General features: G+C 51.0%; 2 protein-coding genes across 9 annotated transcripts in view; one reads left to right on the top strand and one right to left on the bottom strand.

The window, feature by feature from the left end:
• Positions 1–20,027, top strand: part of CLSTN1 (calsyntenin 1) — an 833,174-nt gene that overhangs the window by 278,887 nt on the left and 534,260 nt on the right. The window lies entirely within an intron of this gene.
• On the bottom strand, positions 2,950–15,370 carry CENPS (centromere protein S). Its single transcript, XM_049775401.1, has 5 exons — positions 15,289–15,370; positions 13,630–13,753; positions 11,792–11,825; positions 4,837–4,903; positions 2,950–3,172 (listed from the first exon to the last, which is right to left on the bottom strand). Exons 1-5 carry the CDS (start codon positions 15,334–15,336, stop codon positions 3,032–3,034), a joined length of 414 nt encoding a protein of 137 aa, XP_049631358.1. The 5' UTR covers positions 15,337–15,370; the 3' UTR covers positions 2,950–3,031.

Raw genomic sequence — 20,027 nt, 5'->3', positions numbered from 1 at the left:
GAGCCTGGCAGGAGTGATTTCTGAGCGAAGAGCCAGGAGGAACCCAAGAGCTGCTAGGTGTGGTCCGAAAACAAAACAAAAACAAAAACTAAAACAAAATAATGAATCATCCCCGAGCTGAAACAATAGCACAGCAGGGAGGGTGTGTACCTTGCAAACAAAAAACAAAAACACAAACTAAAGCATCCTGAGAAACTGGCACACAGGGTAAACTGACTGACACTGCCCACCTATCATGAGCCAGTACAGGGTGAAAGTGCTAGGTTTTTTGTTTTTTTTTTTTGGTTTTTGGGTCACACCCGGCAGCACTCAGGGGTTCCTCCTGGCTGTAAGCTCAGAAATCACTCCTGGTAGGCTCGGGGGACCATATGGGAATGCTGGATTAGAACCACCGTCCTTCTGCATGCAAGGCAAATGCCCTACAACCATGCTATCTCTCTGGCTCCGAAAGTGCTAGGATTCTGAGAGAGCCAAAGGTGGCCTTGGGCCTGATGGCAGCTCTGTTAGAAGGGTTGACTTTTTGGGGGCCACACCTGATGACGCTCAGGGGTTACTCCTGGCTATGTGCTCAGAAATTGCTCCTGGCTTGGGGGACCATATGGGACACCAGGGGATAGAACTGTGGTCCGTCCTAGGCTAGTGCTGGCAAGGCAGACATCTTACTGTTCCATGCCACCGCTCCAGCCCCCAAAAAACAAATTTAAACTGCAGCTCACCTTGGCAGGCCACACTGATTGCAAAGATCTTTGTTTTGATGGTTCACTACCTAGTTTTGTGATCTGGAGTCCAGATGAGTTTTTAGGCCAGCAAAGAACCAAGCCAGAACCCTGAGCCTCCAGTTCCTTCTGGCCATTTGTCACCAAGGATGAGTGACAGGGAACATCTGGACAGTCCCATGGAAGATGGATTCTAACTGGCACATGGCATGGGGAGAGGGGTGGACTGGCAAGTTCCGACTCTGGGTGACTCATTATTTGCAAGTTTCACTTGGGGATGCCAGAGAACACCCAGGGGCTGCAATAGGGGCCCTCACGGACTCCAGGCCCCAAATTCAAGTCCCTTCATCGCTCAGCCCCTCACACCACATCGTTAGGTCCAAGCACGACATCACCAGATGGAACTGCTCCCAAAGCCCCCATGAGCATTCAGGTTTAGGCAAAGTCTGACTGCCAAGATGCAACCCTGGAAAAATGTGTTGGCAGAATCTACCCTGATGATGCAAATAAATGTACCAGACGGGGGCCACAGAGATAACACAGTGGGCAGGGCACTTGTCGGCCTAAGTTGAATCTCCATGTTACCCATGTAACATGTTATCCCATGTTACCCTGAGCACAGAACCAGGGGTCAGCCCTGAGCATCTCCAGGTGTGACCAAACTTGTGGTGTGGGACACAGACACACACATAATAGAAACATAAATATATGTCAAGTGAAATTATGAGTTCAGTTGATTCTAAGAACTAGGCAAGTGTAGCCTGGAAACTTCTGTGATAGTATGGGGGTGAGGGAGGCACTGGAGTGCGGCAGGTAATGGGGTGCAGAGGCAGCTCAAGTACAGAGCACATGCGTGATAAGCTCCACTCCAGGCCCTTGTGCCTGGCAGAGCTGCAAAGGGACCTATTAAAATCATCTTAAAGACTTAAAGTCTTAGAGACATTTCTTGGTTTTGTTGTTTTGGGGCAAAACCCAGGAGCGCTGAGGGCTTACTCCTGGCTCTGTGCACAAAGATCACTCTTGGCAAGACTCAGGAGACTGATCCTACATGGTGCCAGGGATTGAACCCGGGTCAGCACCCTGCAAGACAAATGACTTTAAAAATCTTTTTTTTATTGGGGCCAGAGCGATATCACAGTGGTAGGGCATTTGCCTTGCATGCAGCCAATTCAAGACGGATGGTGGTTCGAATCCCAGGATCCCATATGGTCTCCTGAGCCTGCCAGAAGCGATTTCAGAGTAACCTTAACCCCTGAGTACCATCCTGTGTGACCAAAAAACAATAAAACCCACTTTATTTATCTTTCCCAAGTACCCTGGGCCATCTCTCTGTCCCTGCATCCTGCATATTTGTTTTTTTTTGTTGTTGTTGTTTTTGGTTTTTTGGGTCACACCAAACAGCGCTCAGGTGTTACTCCTGGCTCTGCACTCAGAAATTGCTCCTGGCAGGCTCGGGGGATGGTATGAGATGCCAGGATTCGAACCACCATCCATCTGCGTGCAAGGCAAATACCCTACCACTGTACTATCTTTTTTTTTTTCTTTTTTTTTTTGGGCCACACCCATCGGTGCTCAGGGGTTACTCCTGGCTGTCTGCTCAGAAATAGCTCCTGGCAGGCATGGGGGACCATATGGGACACCGGGATTCGAACCAACCACCTTAGGTCCTGGATTGGCTGCTTGCAAGGCAAATGCCGCTGTGCTATCTCTCTGGGCCCACCACTGTACTATCTTGCCAGCCCCTGGTCTCTGCTTATTTAAATACTTTTAAGAAAAATCATTTATAAACTATGGTTTTTGAAAAAAGGCATCCAGGGGCCGGAGAGATGGCATGGAGGTAAGGCGTTTACCTTTCATGCAGAAGGTCATCGGTTCGAATCCCGGCGTCCCATATGGTCCCCCGTGCCTGCCAGGAGCAGTTTCTGAGCACAGAGCCAGGAAAAACCCCTGAGCACTGCCGGGTGTGACCCAAAAACCACAAAAAAAAAAAAAGAAAAAAGGCATCCACACTTAATTGCTAACACAATTTTACTAATGAAAAGATAGGATTTCTAAGTACTGCCAAACAAGTCATTTCTCCCATCATCCTTCAATAATTGCCAGTCCTCCTGTACATGGGTTTTAATAAAAAACTAAAGCCCAGAGAAACTCAGGCCTCGATTGTGAATCTCCCTTTATCCCAGCCAAATCCTGACAGGGCACACGAGTGCTATGTTTGGGGGCCAGGGGTGTCTGAGTACAGATGCTGTAGAAGATCGGGGTATGGGTTCCGTAGAGGCCTGCAGCGGAGGCCGCTCTCCCAAGGCAAAGCTTAATTAATCCTCACTCTCCATTACTTCTGCCTCTGCCGACTCCTCTGGGTTTTTCTTTCCATCCTCTGATTTCTTTTTCTTCTTGTTTTTCCGCTCTAGATTGCACTGAGCGAGCTCTTCATTTTTCTCTGTGATGTATTTTAGCTATAAAAAATAAAAAATAAAATAAAATAAAAACGGACAGATGTAAAAAAGAAAACAAAAACAAAAAACAGACAGATGTTTGTAAAGTCATTCCCTAGACCCAGATGTAATCATGAACGTCCCTTCCTTCACTAGCACTCCCTCCCAAAGACCATGGGTACAGCAGCCTGGATTCTACCCCTCAGAGTCAAATGAAGAGTCGAGACTGTCCTGGAAGAAGGAAATAAACTGGAAGACCCTCTCACTGCTGGCTCCACAGTCATCAAACCGGCAGGAGGTGGGCCAGAGTGACAGCACCACAGGTAGGGCATTTATTTGCCTTGCATGCAGATGAGCTGGCTTCAATTCCTGCCATCCCATAGTTTCCTGAACCTGTCAGGAATAATTTCATTATTTTTTTTGGTTTTTGGGTCACAACCGGTAGCGTTCAGAGGTTACTCCTAGCTCTGTGCTCAGAAATCAGTCCTGGCAGGCTCAGGGGGACCATATGGGATGCCAGGATTCAAACCACCATCTGTCCTGGATCGGCTGTGTTCAAGGTAAATGCCCTAGTGCTGTGCTATCTCTCTGGCCCGCCAGGAGTAATTTCTGAGCATAAAGTCAGGAGTAACCTGAGTGCTGCTGGATGTGGCCCAAAAATCAAACCAAAACCAAAATTCCTTCAAGTGTGCCTATGAAGTTTAGCTCCTATCTATCCCTTGAAACCTTAGCATAGGGCCAAGGAGATTGCCCAGAGGCAATGAGCACATGCCTGGCCAGTGAGGACCCCAAGTTTGATCCTGATCCCCAGAATCACATGGTCCCCAGCACTGCCAGACCAGAACAATCAGGTCAAAGCAGAGAAGATTTAGGTCTGCAACATTGGGCAAGGCCTCTGAACACTGCTTGGTAGCCCACTCCCAAAATAAAGAAATTTGATGCGCCTGTATAAACAAAGTCCCTCATTCACTCAATGGAGCCCGGTGACACCAGGGCTGGCCCAGAGCATTTCCAGCTCCTGGGGAAAGACAGGAAATGCACCTTCTTACTGCACATCCCAGCTGCACCCCATTCAAGCCCCAGCAGGAAGCCAGCCCCAGCTGACATCAGGAGCAAGGACGAAAATAAGGTACCTTAGGAAATCCAGAGAGTGAGGAGCAGAAACTTCCAGACTGGGGCCAGAGCTGTGGTGCAAGCGGTAGGGCATTTGTCTTACATGCGCTAACCTAGGACGGACCGCGGTTTGATTCCCCGTGTCCTATATGTCCCCCAACCCAGGAGCAATTTCTTTTTTTTTTTTTCTTTTGGTTTTTGGGCCACACCCAGCGGTGCTCAGGGGTTACTCCTGGCTGTCTGCTCAGAAATAGCTCCTGGCAGGCACAGGGGACCATATGGGACACCGGGATTCGAACCAACCACCTTTGGTCCTGGATCGGCTGCTTGCAAGGCAAACACCGCTGTGCTATCTCTCCGGGCCCAGGAGCAATTTCTGAGTGCATAGCCAGGAGTAACCCCTGAGCATCACCAGATGTGGCCCAAAAACCAAAAAAAAAAAAAAAGAAAGAAACTTCCAGACTGACTCAGCGAGACCTGGCCTGAGAAAGCCAGTGAATCCACGGTAGGGTGGCAGTGGTGACCCATGTCCTAGCCAAGGGGATTGCAGAGAGGCACGGTGTGACACTCACCAGCGAGCTACTCCTCCGGGCTAAGAGCTTCACGTCGTCCGTGTTGATGGTGCTTCTTTTCGCATGTCTGTAGGAAGAGCAGAAACATGTCACCGCAGGATCCCCCGTTTCCACAGGCTCCTCACGTATACAGCCTGACCGCACATGTGTGCAGGATGAGTGTAAGGATGACCTCCTTTTCAGAGGAAGGTCATGGGAGCTGGAGGGGTAGCATAGCTGTAGGGCATTTGCCTTTCATGCTGCCAACCTGGGACAGTCCCAGGTTCAATCCCCGGCATCCCATACGGTCCCCCGAGTCAGCCAGGAGTGATTTCTGCATGCAGAGCAAGGAGTAACCCCTGAGCGCTGCTGGGTGTGGTCCAAAAACAACAACAAAATAAAAAAATCAAAGGAAGGTCAGGATGCAGATGTTGCACCCCCATAGTGAGAGCACCCACTAAAAAAAGAGCACACGTGGGGCCGGAGAGATAGCACAGCGGTAAGGAGTTTGCCTTAGGCGCAGAAGAATGGTGGTTCGAATCCCGGCATCCCATATGGTCCTGGTAAGATTTGATGTAAAACCACACTAGAGGACACAGGGTTAAGGCACTGGCCCTGCAAGTGGCCATCCTGTATTCAATGCCCAGCACCCCAGATGGTCCCCAGAGTCCCGCCAGAAGTAATCCCTGAGTGAAGAGCCAGGAGTAAACCCTTAGCTCCTCTGAGTGTGGCCCAGCTAGGTCAAAAGGCTACCAAGCCTCAAGTCTAGAAACAGGGAGACCCTTGCCTTTATCACAGTACTGGACTGCAGCCCCCCAAAACTGACCACAGGAGCCTAGGTCAAAGGGAAGAAGAGGGCTGCTCAGAGCAGGACAGGCTCAGAGTCCCCAAGGCCACGTTCAGAACAATGTCAGTCCACAGAGATGTCACAGCATGTAGTCACCTGACACACGGAGGGGGGACTGACAAGGTAACAGAGATGTCCTTCCCGTGAAAAAGAGTCTTATTTAGGTGCCAGAGAAACAGCACAGTGGTAAGGCATTTGTCTTGCATGCGGCCAACCCAGGAGACAGTGGTTCCAATCCCAGCATTCCATATGGTCCCCGTGCCTGCCAGGGGCAACCTCTGAGTGCAGAGCCAGGAGTAACTCCTGAACACCACTGCTGCCGGGTGTGGCCCAAAAACCAAACAACCAAACAAACAAACAGAAAAAGGAATCTAATTAACTTTGCATGGCAGTCTGTAAAATGGTTCTAGTTTCTCTGCTCTGTGAAGGTCAGAGGCTAAACCACCAGTTCAGAGAGAAAATGTAGATTCTGGCTGCTCTGCCTCCAGCTTCCAGGTCAACAGGGTCTTTGGTGAGGAGATGCCAGGTACCCACAGAAAACCCTTCTCCAGCGGTGTCTCTCAGATGACCCTAAAGCAAACATCACTCAGAAAGTCTGTCAGGGCTGGAGAGATAGCACAGTAGTAGGTAGGACATCTGCCTTGCACATGGCTGACCTGGGTTCGATCCCCAGCATCCCTATGTTGCCTCCAGCCTGCCAGGAGCGGTTCTGAGTGCAGAACCAGGAGTAATCCCTACGTGCCGCTGGTTTTGGCCCCAAAACTAAACTAAATAAAACAAAAACCACAGAAGGTCTGTCAGACACCCCCTCAGCAAACTCCACCCCACAGTCACCAAGTTAAATAGTGACCATCAAATCACACTCTAAGCAGCAAGTTCTAAAGATGATCCCCAAAATGTCCCCGAATATTTCCTGCAATCTTTCTGCAACATGTTTCGTAGTTTGTTTTTGGGTCACACCCAGACACTCAGGGGTTACTCCTGGCTCTGTGCTCAGAAATCGCTCCTGGGGGCCGGAGCAGTGGCACAGCAGTAGGGTGTTTGCCTTGCATGAGGCTGACCTAGAATGGACCGCGGTTCGATCCCCCAGCATCCCATATGGTCCTCCAAGCCAGGAGCAATTTCTGAATGCATAGCCAGGAGTAACACCTGAGCGTCACTGGGTGTGGCCAAAAAAAAAAAAAAAAAAAAGCTCTGACTGGCTCAGGGGACCATATGGGATGCCGGGATTGGGACTCAACCCAGGTCAACTGTGTGCAAGACAACAAGACAACAAGACAAATGCCCTACCATTGTGTTTCACTCCAGCCCCAAGAAGTGACTCTTCCTTTTTTTTTTTTTTTTTTTATAATTTTTTATTATGAATTATGAGAACAAAAGATGCAAAGAAAGAGGATAAGGTAAAGTTACAGTGGAAGGACAATCACCCTAACATAATTATCAGAAGTCCCCTTGCTGATATCTTAACTTTGAATTTTCACCAAAGAAAGTTAAGATAAATAAAACAGAATCCATGTGCAATTACTTTTTCCCTCAAGTCCCCAGATTGTAGCACATTATAATATTTCTTAACAGCACACAAGGCAATCTAAAGCCATCAAACTTACGTAACTCCTTAAACATTAGAGGCATAGTATTTTTTACATTTCCATGTACATGCATATTAGCTTAAGTTAACCTCAAATTTTAAGTGGGTGTGTTTTAAGGATTAGAGTCAAAGGAGCACAGTAAAAACGGTGTTAGAGTGGCAATTGTTGTTTGCATAGGCCCACCAAAATATGAGAGGCATGGAAAGGAATAGCCTTGGCCTAAATACAAAGAGATCCTACCCCTGAAGTTTCCTGGCATAAGACCAGCTCTAGGCCTCAGGAAAGTAATCGTTCGCTCCAAGACATTGTCCGTAGCGCCAACACACTTATCACACAGTCTCTGTTGTTGGTCTCATGTTTCTGTATTAAAGATTCTGGAATCTGCATGTCCTACATTGAAGTCATGATGTGGAGTGCCTTCTCGTTTCACCTCACCATGAAAGGGGAATGCAGGAAGCCCTGTCCTGTAAGCAGGTTGTTGTTGTTAAGTCTTCTCAGTGTTAAGGGAAGTCTCTTTTGAGCAGGACGATGTCTGAGCAGTGGTAGGGTCTTCCGTGGTAGAGGATTGCTTCCAGGTGATGTTATAGACAAACCTCACCATAAAGGGGCAATACAGCAAGCCCTGTCCAGTAAACAGGTCATTGTTCTTGTTGTCTTCTCAGTGTTAAGGGATGTCTCTTTTGAGTAGATCGATGTCAGAGCAGCTGTAGGGTCGTCCCTGGTACAGGAATGCCTCCGGGTGATGTTATATACAACCTTGGATGTTTTGTAAATGTCTTCTGTAGATCAAGGGGTAAATGGAGAATGGCCATTCTTCTGAGGCCTGTGCCAGGTCTTTATGTCAATGTTCAGGGTGTAAGGTCTCATTGCACTACAAGATTTGTGTGTTCCCATTTCTATTAGATAAGAACTTATTGGTATGTATAGTATTTTCCCATGTCAGTGTGCCTACGCAAACAAGATATAAAGCCACGTGGTGCTATCAGATATATGGGGGCATAAGAACATTTCCAACAAGACCCATGACTTGGTTCAAACATAAGTATTAAACTGAGGGATTCTTTCACACCAAATTCCATATTGAGCAGTTCACAAAGAGAAGATAAAAAACATGGGGGGGGAGGGGATCATCACTGTATAAGAAAGTATTTAGCAAAAGTTATAGCCGTCAAAGAAAACACCCATAAAATGTTGAAAAGATATGTGTCCTTTTTATGCCTTTTAAAATAGTTGTGTGGGTGTTAACTCTAGGGCACCACTTTGGTCTGTGAATTAGGACTCAACAGTACTTAAGTTAGAAAGGGTAAAAAAGGAGTAATGATGATAGGAGTTAAAGAAGTTAAAGAGAAATATGAACTTATGAAGGGGTATGCAAAAGGGCAGAGTACAAAATGGACATTCTGCATACATAAAAACATAATTCAATGATAGTGAGTACTATTAATGTTTCTTGTGAGAGTACTATTAATGTTTCTTGTGCGCGCGGGGGCAATAGCCCCCGCGCGATTTTGAAAATGTAGACTGGACAGAGATTACCAGTGCCAGCCAAACCTCCTCCTGCTAGACTCCCGGCTCCCAGGAAGGAGAGATCCTTCAAGAAGCTGGGAGAACAGAAGTTCAGAGCCCCACCCAGACCCTCCCTAAGGAGCCGCATGGATAGTGGGGGAAGGCCTAGGGTACCTTCAAGCTCCACCAAGGGACCCAACTCACCGGCTTGCCCAGGGGTGTGGCCCGGGGAAGCCCTGGAGATCTGGAGCAAGGCGGCAGAGGGGTGCTGGGGTTACCCAAATCCCGCACCCCCCCTAAGCCTGGCCAAGCAGGCCTCCGGCATGGCGTGGGCCTGCCAAACCTCCTCCTGCTAGACTCCCGGCTCCCAGGAAGGAGCAGACTCTTCCTTTTTTTTGTTGTTTTTTTTTTTTTTTTTTTTTTTTTTTTTTTTTTTTTTTTGTGGTTTTTGGGTCACACCCGGCAGTGCTCAGGGGTTATTCCTGGCTCCATGCTCAGAAATTGCTCCTGGCAGGCACGGGGGACCATATGGGACGCCGGGATTCGAACCGATGACCTCCTGCATGAAAGACAAACACCTTACCTCCATGCTATCTCTCCGGCCCCTGTTGTTTTTTTTTTTTTGGTTACACCTGGTGACGCTCAGGGGCTACTTCTGACCCTGCATCCAGAAATCGCTCCTGGCAGGCATAGGGGACCATATGGGATGCTGGGGATCAAACCTGGGCCTGTCCTGAGCCGGCCATGTGCAAAGCAAAAGCCCTACCACTGTGCTACCTCTCCAGCTCTGGACTTGAACTTGGGAGGCCCTATGCAGAGCCTTGGCCGTGCTCCTCCCCACCCTCTTCTATGTCATGGTGATGGGATAGCCCACACCTGGCTGTGGTTGTTCCTGTGGCTCCTCCAAAAAGTCAAAACAAAATACTTATGGGGTTCAGAGCAGCACAAATCGTAGTACACGTTTTAGACTTGGAAGGGGGTGTCATGATTGTGGGACAGATTCTCAGAGATGACTGGGAGGCCCAGAGCAGCTGGTGCTACCGGATGTCACTATATGGCACAGGAAGTTGTGTGACCCCAGCCAAGGAGCACATATGGGGACCCCATGGCTGTCAAGCACAGCCCCAGGAACAAAGCACCAGAGTGGCAGGAGGGCCCCAAGGGTGCGACTGTGGGAACTGTGCCCCTTTTTTTTTGTTTTTGTTTTTTTGGGCCACACCCGGCAGTGCTCAGGGGTGACTCCTGGCTGTCTGCTCAGAAATAGCTCCTGGCAGGCACAGGGGGGCCATATGGGACACCCGGATTCGAACAAACCACCTTTGGTCCTGGATCGGTTGCTTGCAAGGCAAACGTTGCTGTGCTATCTCTCTGGGCCCAACTGTGCCCCTTTCTAAGGGGTACCCTCCACCCCCAACTCATGCCCAGACCTGAGAATTCTGGAGCCCTAAATACAACCTAGTGACACTCAGGGCTTAATCCTGTCTCTGTGCTCAGAAATAGCTCCTGGCTTGGGGGACCATATGGGACGCCAGGGATCAAACCCAGGTTGACCCTAGGTTGACTGCTTGCAAGGTAAAGCCCTACCACTGTGCTATCTCCCCAGTCCCTCTTTCCTTCAATATATATATATGTATATATATATTTTTTGGGGGGGCCTTATTTTGGGCCAAACCCAGTGATGCTCAGGGGTTACTCCTGGCTATGTGCTCAGAAATCGCTCCTGGCAGCCACGGGGGACCATATGGAACACCAGGGTATCGAACAGCAGTCTGTTCTAGGTTAGCACATGCAAGACAAATGCCCTACCACTTACACCACCACTCTGGCCCCTCCTTTTTTTTTTTTTTTTTAAATTAAGCCTTTCGGTGATGATTGGGGGTGCTGAGGACCAATTCTGGGGCCTCTGCATGAGAAACATGAGCGGTCGCCGGGGCCCCTCTGACTTTACTTTCATGCCTTGCATTTTAACAGCTGGTAGTAAAATTTTCTTGCTGCCTTTTCCCGGAGCCCAAACAGATACAACCCCCCACCCCAAAGAATAGTCTAAGTGGAGATGTGGTTCTGGCATCTGCAGCAGAGACCCCAGACCTAAAGGCACCCCCTTCATCCCCATGATACCCAACATATCATGGGGCCGGCGGACACCACCCAAGGCAGAGTAACTTCACTGCTGAACTCCAATGAGCAAGATCTTTGCTGTGTCCCCTCCTGGGCACAAAGCCACTGAATTTTCACACAGAGAACTGCCAAGGAATGGGGAGACAAACTGGGGGTACAGGTGGAGAGAGGCACGCACCCCAGTTACCAAAGAGTGCTCAAACACTGGGAGAGGTGAGCTGAGTGCTGTCAGCCACATTAGAGATACAAAGCAATTTTCAGGGACCCAGAGAGAGACAGGCTGGGGTGTCCTCGAAGCTGTTCTCATTGACTCCCATAGCCCAAAAACCAATCACTGGCCAGAACAAGATGAAAAAGGTGGGAGAGTGGTCCCACACCCCCACACAAAGGGGACAAATGAGAAAGCTCTGGTCCTGAGGCCTGAGACATTCCGACACTGATCCAATACCTTGCGACCATTTCCAATGACCTGAAGAGCTAATCACAGCCGTGAACAATTAGCAAAAGCTTTGCCGGCTGAAAATGCCTGTCACCCGCTTTCCGAAGAGAGGCATGAGCTCTTGGCCATTCTCCGCACACCTGTGGGGGCATCACCCTCCCCAGATTCCATAAAGCACCAGCCGTGGGAACGGCCCCCCTTCGTTATTCACACCCCAACGTGCACAAAAATTGCGCTGAAGGCTCGAAGCTGGGCGGGGCTTCTCTGAATGGTTGTGATTGCTGCAGCTGCTCCGCTTCCGATGCCACAAACACGCACAACAAGCCAATCACACATGCACCCGACAGGCCAAATACATGCACGACAAGTCAAACACACGCACAACACGCACACACATACATGTACAACAGGCCAAACACACGCACAGAATAGGTAGGCTCCCCGCATGCCCACGGTTCAGAGTTTTGTGGTACCCACCTCGCAAACATTTCCAGGTCTTTGGCAAAATTTTCTGAAAAAAGAAAAAAAGAGAGATTTCAGCGACAGCCTCTCCTCCTGGTGTACATAGGCGGCAGCTTGGCCTTGTGGTGGTCATGGATGCTTGCAACAGTGCTCCCAGCCTGTGCTGCCCGGGACTGTGCCTGCTGTCACCCTGGCTCTGCCTGTCCTTCCTCAGCTTTTCCTTAAGCTCCCAGGTGCTGCGGCCACACCTGAGCTCCACCCATCCTGGTTTTCTCAGCTTACCAGTCAGTGCTCATGGGGATACTGATTTCCTCTGCAACCCAGAGAAGGCAGCCACGTGCACTGTCCTCAGATCGTTCGTGATGAAAAAATGTTTTCAAGAAAGGAAAAATAGGGCTGGAGTGGTAGGAGCTTGCCTTGCACGCAAGTTGACCCAGGACAGACCTCGGTTCAATCCCGGGCGTTCCATATGGTCCCCCAAGCCAGGAGCGATTTCTGAGCGCATAGACAGAAATCACACCTGGTGTGCTCTGTGGTTTCTCCAGGCTATGTGCTCAGAAATCGCTCCTGGCTTGGGGGGACTATATGGGACATCGAGGATTGAACTTTGGTCCGTCCTAGGTCAGCTGCATGCAAGGCAAATGCCCTACCTCTGTGCCACTGCTCCAGCCCTCACATAGCCAGAAGTAAGTAACCCCTGAGCGTCACTAGGTGCGGTCCAAAAAACAAAAAACAAAGAAAAAAGGAAAATCTGGGTCGGAGAGATAGCACAGCAGTAGGGCATTTGCCTTGCACACAGCTGATACAGGACGGAAGGTGTTTTTTTTTGTTTGTTTTTTTGGTGGTTTTTGGGTCACACCCGGCAGTGCTCAGGGGTTATTCCTGGCTCCAGGCTCAGAAATTGCTCCTGGCAGGCACAGGGAACCATATGGGATGCTGGGATTCGAACCGATGACCTCCTGCATGAAAGGCAAATGCCTTACCTCCATGCTATCTCTCTGGTCCCGGAAGGTGGTTTGAATCCCGGCATCCCATATGGTCCCCCAAGCCTGCCAGGAGTGACTTTTGAGCACAAAGCCAGGTGCAACCTGAGTGTCGCCGGATGTGACCCAAAAACCAAAAAATAAAAAAAAGAGAAAACCTGGGGCTGGAAAGATAGCATGGATGTAGGGCATTTGCCTTGCATGCAGAAGGACGGTGGTTCGAAGCCTGGCGCTTCATATAGTCCCCGAGCCTGCCAGGAGCAATTTCTGAGCATAGAGCCAGGAGTAACCCCTGAGCACTGCCACGTGTGATCCCAAAACCAAAAAAAAAAAAAAAAAAAAAGAAAAGAAAAGAAAGAAAGAAAATCTGTAAGGTTGGGAAGACAGGACATTAGGGAAGGCACTTGCCTAGTCCCACTTTGACCTCCTACACTACATAAGTTCTTCAGTGACCACCAGGGGTCACTCCTGAGCATAGACCTAGGAATAAAACAATGATGTGGGGCCAGTGATAGCATATTAAGTAGGGAGTTTGCCTTGTAGGCAGATGACCCAGATTTGATCCCAGGCATTCTATATGGTCCCCTAAGCTTGCCAGGAGTAATTTCTGGCACAGAGTCAGGACAATCATGGGGCTGGGAAGACAGTATAGCAGGTCAGGTGCTTCCTTTACACATGGTTGACCAGGGATGAGCCCTGAGTACTGCCAGGTGTGCCCTGCACCACCCCTGCCTGCCAAAATATTTTTCCCCACAGCCCTCAGAACCTTGTAGCTGAAGGCTGCTGATGTCCCTGAGGCTTCTCTTCCCCCTGCTGAGCCAGGCGGGCTCCACTGGGGATTACCCTACAGTGACCGAAAACGCTTCATACCGCATTGGTGAAATGTCATCTCTGCAATCGCTGCGATGGTCTGTTTGCTGAATGTCACCTCCTTGTCGGCTGCCACCTTCTCACAAAGGCGCCCCACGGTGTAATGCACGGCCGCCTTCAGCCTCTGCAGCAAAAACCGGGATGCTGTGTGGGTCCGGGGCTTCATCAGAGTCTGGCCCCTTCCACACTTTTTGTTTTTGGGCCACACGCAGTGACACTCGAAAGTTACTCCTGACTCTGTGCTTAGGAATCACTCCTGGCAGGCTGGGGAGGACCCTACAGGATGCCATAGATGGACCTTAGTTCAACAGCAAGGCAAATGCCCTCCCTGTTGTGCTATTGCTCCGCCCCCTCCAGTTTTTATTGTATTTTGGTTTTTTTGTGGGGCCCATACTGACAGTGTGGTGGGGATCTAAGGGCTTAAACACAGTTCAACAAGCAAAGGTTCAAGGCAAGTGCCCCCAACCCAACCTTCCACTTTCCAGAGTGGCCCATGCCCTCTTTGGACACAGTGTCTGGCAAGTGTCACTTCCAAACGGAGGTGAGGTCTCAGGTCAAGTACAGACATTGTGGACAGGCCAGTAGGGAGAGAAGAACTCAGACAAGCACTTGCTCCCAGAGTGAAAACTCAACAGGATTCTTCCCTCTGTGTCAAGGCCACACTGGCCACCAACCCGTAGCGACCAAGGGCAAAGGCATGGCGACCACTCTGACCCAGGCTCTGCAGCCCCCATGGCCACCCCCTCAACTGCAGCTCTACAGAGAGGCCCTGAGCCTGAGCCTGAAGGCGTTTCTGTGCTGGAGAGAGGCTGAGCTGTACCTCAGTATCACAGGCAAAACACCAGCTTGTGATCCTGGAGCGAGAGAGTATACAGCAGGGAGGGTGCATGCCTTGTACACAGCCCCCTGGGGTTTGATTCCCAGCACAGCGTATGGATTCCCTGGGCTGAGCCTACCAGGAGTGATTCCTGAGTGCAGAGCCAGGAGCTACCAGGTGTGGCTCCCAAACCAAACCAAACCAAATAAACCCCAAAACCCACAAGCCTGGGTGGAGGCCAGGGAGATTAGCAAATTGTGGTCTTATCAGGTCTTTGATTACCAAGGTGTTTGGCAGGTGACAGAGTGACTGTACTAAAGAAACTAAAGACACCTCCCAACACCCCCAAGGTGTGGAACAAGAGATGGTGCAGTATTGGGTTAAGCACCTGCTTTGCAATCAATAGGCCCAGGATTGACTCCAAGAACTGCAGGCTCCTCCCAGCACCCTTGAGAGTCAACTCTGAGCAGAGCCAGGAGCAGCTCCCCCGACTCCCACAGTGCAGGGTGCGGTCCCCCAGACATTGCCCTGCAGAGCTGTGAGATTTAGAACTCCGCGGAACTGAAATTCCAAGCTGCATCGAGTTCCAGCACCGGAACTGCAGATGGCTACAACGGGGCAGCAGTATTTCCGCCCCTACCTCCGCCTAGAGCCCGCCTCCCGTTACCATGGGAACCGTCTCCCAGCAGCCCTTGCGGCAGCACAGCTGCGCGTGCGCAGGTCTGACCGAAGCCTGCGTTTCCATTGCAATTACTGGCAGAGGTTTGGGGTGTCTCTTCCTCTCCCGAAGCAATACTCGTCCTCCCATCTTCAAGCTTAGTCGGGACACGGTTTCGCTGTACCTGTCTATAGCTGAATTCCTGCTGCTCCTCGGCCTCTTCCTCCTCCATGACAGCGAGCGCGCAGGTCTAGACCGAGTTTCCCGCCGCGGCTTCCGACGACGGATCGCGGAGGGGTCAAAGCGCGAAGCGAACTTCCACGCTGTTGCGCGCGCTCCCCCTAGCGGCAGCTCTCGGAAGCGTCCCGCCCTGGCCTGGTTCCTGTTGTCACTGCTGTCACTGCTGGTTCCCTGCTGTGGCCTCTAGACTAGCTGGATGGCATGTTTCTGGAAGTGTGGGTGCAAGGGGGGACAGGTTGTCGCTCAACACTCTAGTCGGTTGGTTCCAGGCAACGGCTTCTGTGCCCCTTGCAGAATTCACTGCACTTTTGTAATCATTGCCAATGGGATTGCTAAGAGCCTGATTAAAAGAAGAAAAAACAAATTCACAAGGCTGGAGCACATGCTTGGCATGGGGCGCCCTGAGTTTGATCTCCAGCACCTTAGGGTCTCCAGCACGGTGCCCCCCACCCCAGCACTATTGGCCCTTCAGCATCCCTGGTGGCAAGGACATGAGAATTAGTTGCCATAGCTGCCTCCTGAATGTCACGGATCTGTGGGCCCCTGAGCACTTTGGGAGGTTCCCCCCAAATGATAAAAGTTAGTGACTTTGGGGCTGGAGCGATAACAGCGGGTAGGCTTGCACGTGGCCGACCCAGGCTCGATCCCCTGTATCCCATGGTGTCCCCTCACTAACTAGCACCAATGAGTGCCCCCCCCAAACTGTGCTCCCCACATTGTGTGGCTGTGCTCCCCACATTGATTCATTGCGTTACCTAGTGGAGAAGCAGCATTTCCCCATTCTCAGTTCTTCGGCCTCCACATTTTTTCTTAGGCATAAGATGGCAATGGTGGGAGTGTCTGAAAATGAGTGTTGGCAAAGGCTGGGAGGCAGGTCAGACTGGCTGCTGCTTAGCTACTGTAGGAAGAGATGAGGAGACAGTGCAGGAACACTGGGCTGTGTGGCATGGCTGGCTGGGGCTGGCAGGCACAGCACAAAATCCGAGAAGCTTCCAGAAAAGAATCTCCTTTCTCGGGTCACCAGGGTATGAGTGAAACTGCAGAAAAGAGAATTTGAGGGAGAGGGGAATAACTGCACTCTGTGTTTCATGTTAACCATGATCTTTTGTTAATTTGTTTTGGGTTCATACCTGGCAGTACCCAGGGGTTACTCCTGGCAGGCTGCCAGGGATCGAACACAGATTGACTGCATGCAAGGCAAATGCCCTATTGCTGTGTCATTGCTCCAGTCCAACCTTCGCTCAATAGGAGGAATTGAACTGCCTTCCTCTCAGAGCCAGCAGGTGAATAACTCATCATTAAACTGAAGTCAAACCAGACTCGACCAGGAAAACTGTGATCCCAGAGGAAAACCTCTGCTCAGAAAACACCTCTGCTCGGAAAGTGGTTTGGAGGAGGACGTGGCAGAAAGCCAGTTCTGAACTCCACGAGGTCCTATAAGCATGTCAGGAGGGATTTCTGATCACAGAGTCAGGAGTAAGCCCTGAGCACTGCTGGATGTGGCCTAAAAATCAAAGGGTAGGCGCACAGGCTTGGCATATGGGAAACCAATCCCACATGGACCCCAGAACGATAGGGGATGGGCAACAAATACAATAATAAAGAAGGGCCAGAGAGCTACTACAGTGGGGAAGGTGATTGCCTTGCACTAAGTCAAACCGTGTTCCAGTCCTAGGATCCCTGAGCACCTCCAGGAGTGTTTCCTGAGCACAGAGCCAGGAGAAACCCCTATGAATGGCCAGGTGTATCCCTCCAGAAACTAAAACAAAAAACCAAACAAACAAACAAACAGGGGCCACAGAGATAGTACAATGGGTAGGGAGCTGACTTGCTTGCCTTGATCCCAGGTACCTTGAACCCTGCTGGGAACAATTGCTAAGCATTGAGACAGGAGTTCTGTGACCCCCCCAAGTCCCCCTCCAATGAAAGAAGTGACTCTTATTTTATTTTGGGGGGAGTTGGGCCACACCCTGTGGCATTCAGGGGTTACTCCTGGCTCTGTGCTCAGGGAATCACCCCTGGCAGGCTCAGGGGACCCTATGGGATGCCAGGATTCAAAACACCGTCCTTCCGCACGCAAGGCAAACGCCCTACCTTCATGCTATCTCTCTGGCCCCAAGAAGTGACTCTTCTGGGCCGGAGAGATAGCATGGAGGTAAGGCGTTTGCCTTTCATGCAGGAGGTCATCGGTTCGAATCCCGGCGTCCCATATGGTCCCCCGTGCCTGCCGGGAGCAATTTCTGAGCATGGAGCCAGAAGTGGCCCCTGAGCACTGCCGGGTGTGACCCAAAAAAAAAACCACAAAAAAAAAACAAAAAAAAAAAAAAAAAAAAAAAAGAAGTGACTCTTCTAAGAGTCATAGCAGTGCCTGACCTGGGTACTTCAGGCCCTTTGGAGGCTGGAGAGGGCTGAGTGGGAAGATGGAGAGGAGAGAAATGTTGTAATTGCAGGGACTGGACGCGAGGTGTCAGCACACACCGAAAAACCGCCGCCTTCCCTGTGGCCTCCGAGCTGTGCCATCCCTGGGCTTCTACTGGTTCCTCGTGGGGTGACCCTGCTATTGAGGCAGCAAGGTCTCCGGGGCAAAAGCCCTTTTCTGGGGTTACACTGGAGGAGGCTGTGCGGCTTCGGTTTGACTAAGGAAGCCCAGAGTCCAGGGTCTGCTGAGCTGGTGACCCAGGAAGGAGCAACCTGCACCTACGTGCTTCCCTCTCAAACTCTCGGCCTTCCGTACAACATTTTGTGGCCCTGCCCTAGAGGAATCCTTTTTTGTTTTGTTTTGTTTTAGTTCTTTGGATCACACCCCCCAATGTTCAAGGCTTACTACTTACTACTGACCTTGCACTCAAGGATCACCCCCACTTTGCCTCCTGCGGCCCCCAGGTAAATTGAGCAAGAGTGCTCCTCCATAGAGCGGTGGGGACCCAGAATATCCCCCCATGGACTCACATATGATGGTCTCACTCCACATACCCAGGGAACAACTTCTGCACTTTCTTATTTTTGTTTTTGGGGGAACACTCCTGGCAGTGCTCAGGGCTTACTCCTCAGGGATCACTCCTGGAGGGCTTAGGAGGCCCTGTAGGGTGCTGGGATCCGACACATGGAAGGCAAACACCCTCCACACTGTACCATCTCTCTGGCCCCTTAACTCTCCTCTTCTAGGGAAGTGCGTGACATTGTCTACACCCCAGTGCTCTGGTGTCTGAGCCCCCTCTCCATGCTCTGGTATCTGTACCCCAGTTCTCTGCTCCAGCACTGCCAGGTGGCACCGAAGCCCCCACCCCAGTCTGGGGGCACAGCTGTGTGCTTGTAGCTGGTAATGGGCTTGTGCTGACTTTAAGGAGGCTGTAAACACCTAGGCAGGGGGCACCTGGGAGAGGAGGGTCCTAGTTCGGGTGCACAACTGGGGATGTGGCCAGCAGTCAGGGCTCTGTCCTTGCAACGTGGGGAGGCCATTCGACAGACACAAAACATAGCCTCGAACAGAATTCACCTGACTAGAGCTTTTATCTGGGTTTCAGGGCCCCACTGGGATCAGGAGTCACTTATGGCAGGGCTCAGGGCCTGTGGACTGGAATTAGGTTTGTTTTTTTTTTTTCCGTTTGTGTTTCTCTGGAGGTGCTCAGGGGCTACTCCTGTCTATGCTTTCAGAAATCGCTCCTGGCTTGGGGGACCATATGGGACGCCAGGGGATCGAACTGTGGTCCGTCCTAGGTTAGCGCATGCAAGGCAAACACTACTGCTTGTGCCACCACTCCGGCTCCTCTATGTCATGGTGACAGGGTAGCCCACACCCAGCTGTGGGTGTTCCTTGGGGCCACGCACCAGGCTGGGGTGCTTGCCAGCTGTTTGCTTGCCTGGGGCCACACCCCTTTTTTCTTCCTTGACCATTTCATTGACTTTGAGGGGAGGAGCTTGGAGGCATTTATGGGTGAGCTCAGGGGTCTTCCCTGTGCCAGGGGTGGAACCCAAGCCAGTCATGTGTAGGGCAGGCCCATGGCTCAGTTCCCAAAAATAGAGCCTGAGTTTTGTCATTGGTTTTGGGGCCACACCCAGCGATGCTCATCGCTTACTCCTGACTCTGTGCTCCTGGTGATGGTTGGGGTACCAATACTTGGTGCCAAGGATCAAACTGATGAGTCTCTTCACCATGAAAGTGAACCCTTTGTGGACATGTCCCTCCTGTGCACCATCGTCCTGACATTTGTGGGGAGAGACCTGGTCCCCGGCCTCATGGGTCTGAACAGGACAAGTTGGAAAACCCTAGAGTTGGGGGGCAGAGGGCCCTGGCTGGGTTAGGTCACTACTAGGCTATTCAGTGTGTCTGGAGCAGCCAGCATCTCCCAGGGCTGGGACAGTGAGAGCTTTGTTGCCGTGTCCAAACTTGCCCAACTCCTGCCAATCCATAGCCCTGGTATCAACCCTGCCTGACCCCTGTATACAGAATCCCCCCACCTGAACTCCATACCTAAACCCCACATTGATGTTCCCAGGTCCCTCTCCCACCCACTGCAGGAGCCTGCCTTTCCCCTGGGTGCCCAGTGGTACTCCTGGGGGGACCCTGACCTGATGATACCCAAGGCCCCAGGTCCTGCTCAGTGGAAACCCACACCTGAAGTGGGGACCAGAGTGGTGACGGGGCTTGTAGGCAGACAAAGCCCCCCACATTGGAAGAGACAG

This window comes from Suncus etruscus, chromosome 6 (assembly GCF_024139225.1).
Source record: "Suncus etruscus isolate mSunEtr1 chromosome 6, mSunEtr1.pri.cur, whole genome shotgun sequence".
Classification (NCBI taxonomy): domain Eukaryota; kingdom Metazoa; phylum Chordata; class Mammalia; order Eulipotyphla; family Soricidae; genus Suncus; species Suncus etruscus.
Note: the sequence above shows the minus strand (reverse complement) of the source record. Positions and strands in the feature narration are given on the sequence as shown.

Bases quoted from the DNA above. Each gene is read 5' to 3' on its own strand.
- CENPS (XM_049775401.1), bottom strand. From the start codon at position 15,336: ATGGAGGAGGAAGAGGCCGAGGAGCAGCAGGAATTCAGCTATAGACAG. The intron at 11,826-13,629 runs GTATGAAGCGTT...TTCTTTTTTCAG, and splicing joins GATGACATTTCACCAATGCG to AAAATTTTGCCAAAGACCTG. The intron at 4,904-11,791 runs GTGGGTACCACA...CTCTTCCTACAG, and splicing joins GACCTGGAAATGTTTGCGAG to ACATGCGAAAAGAAGCACCA.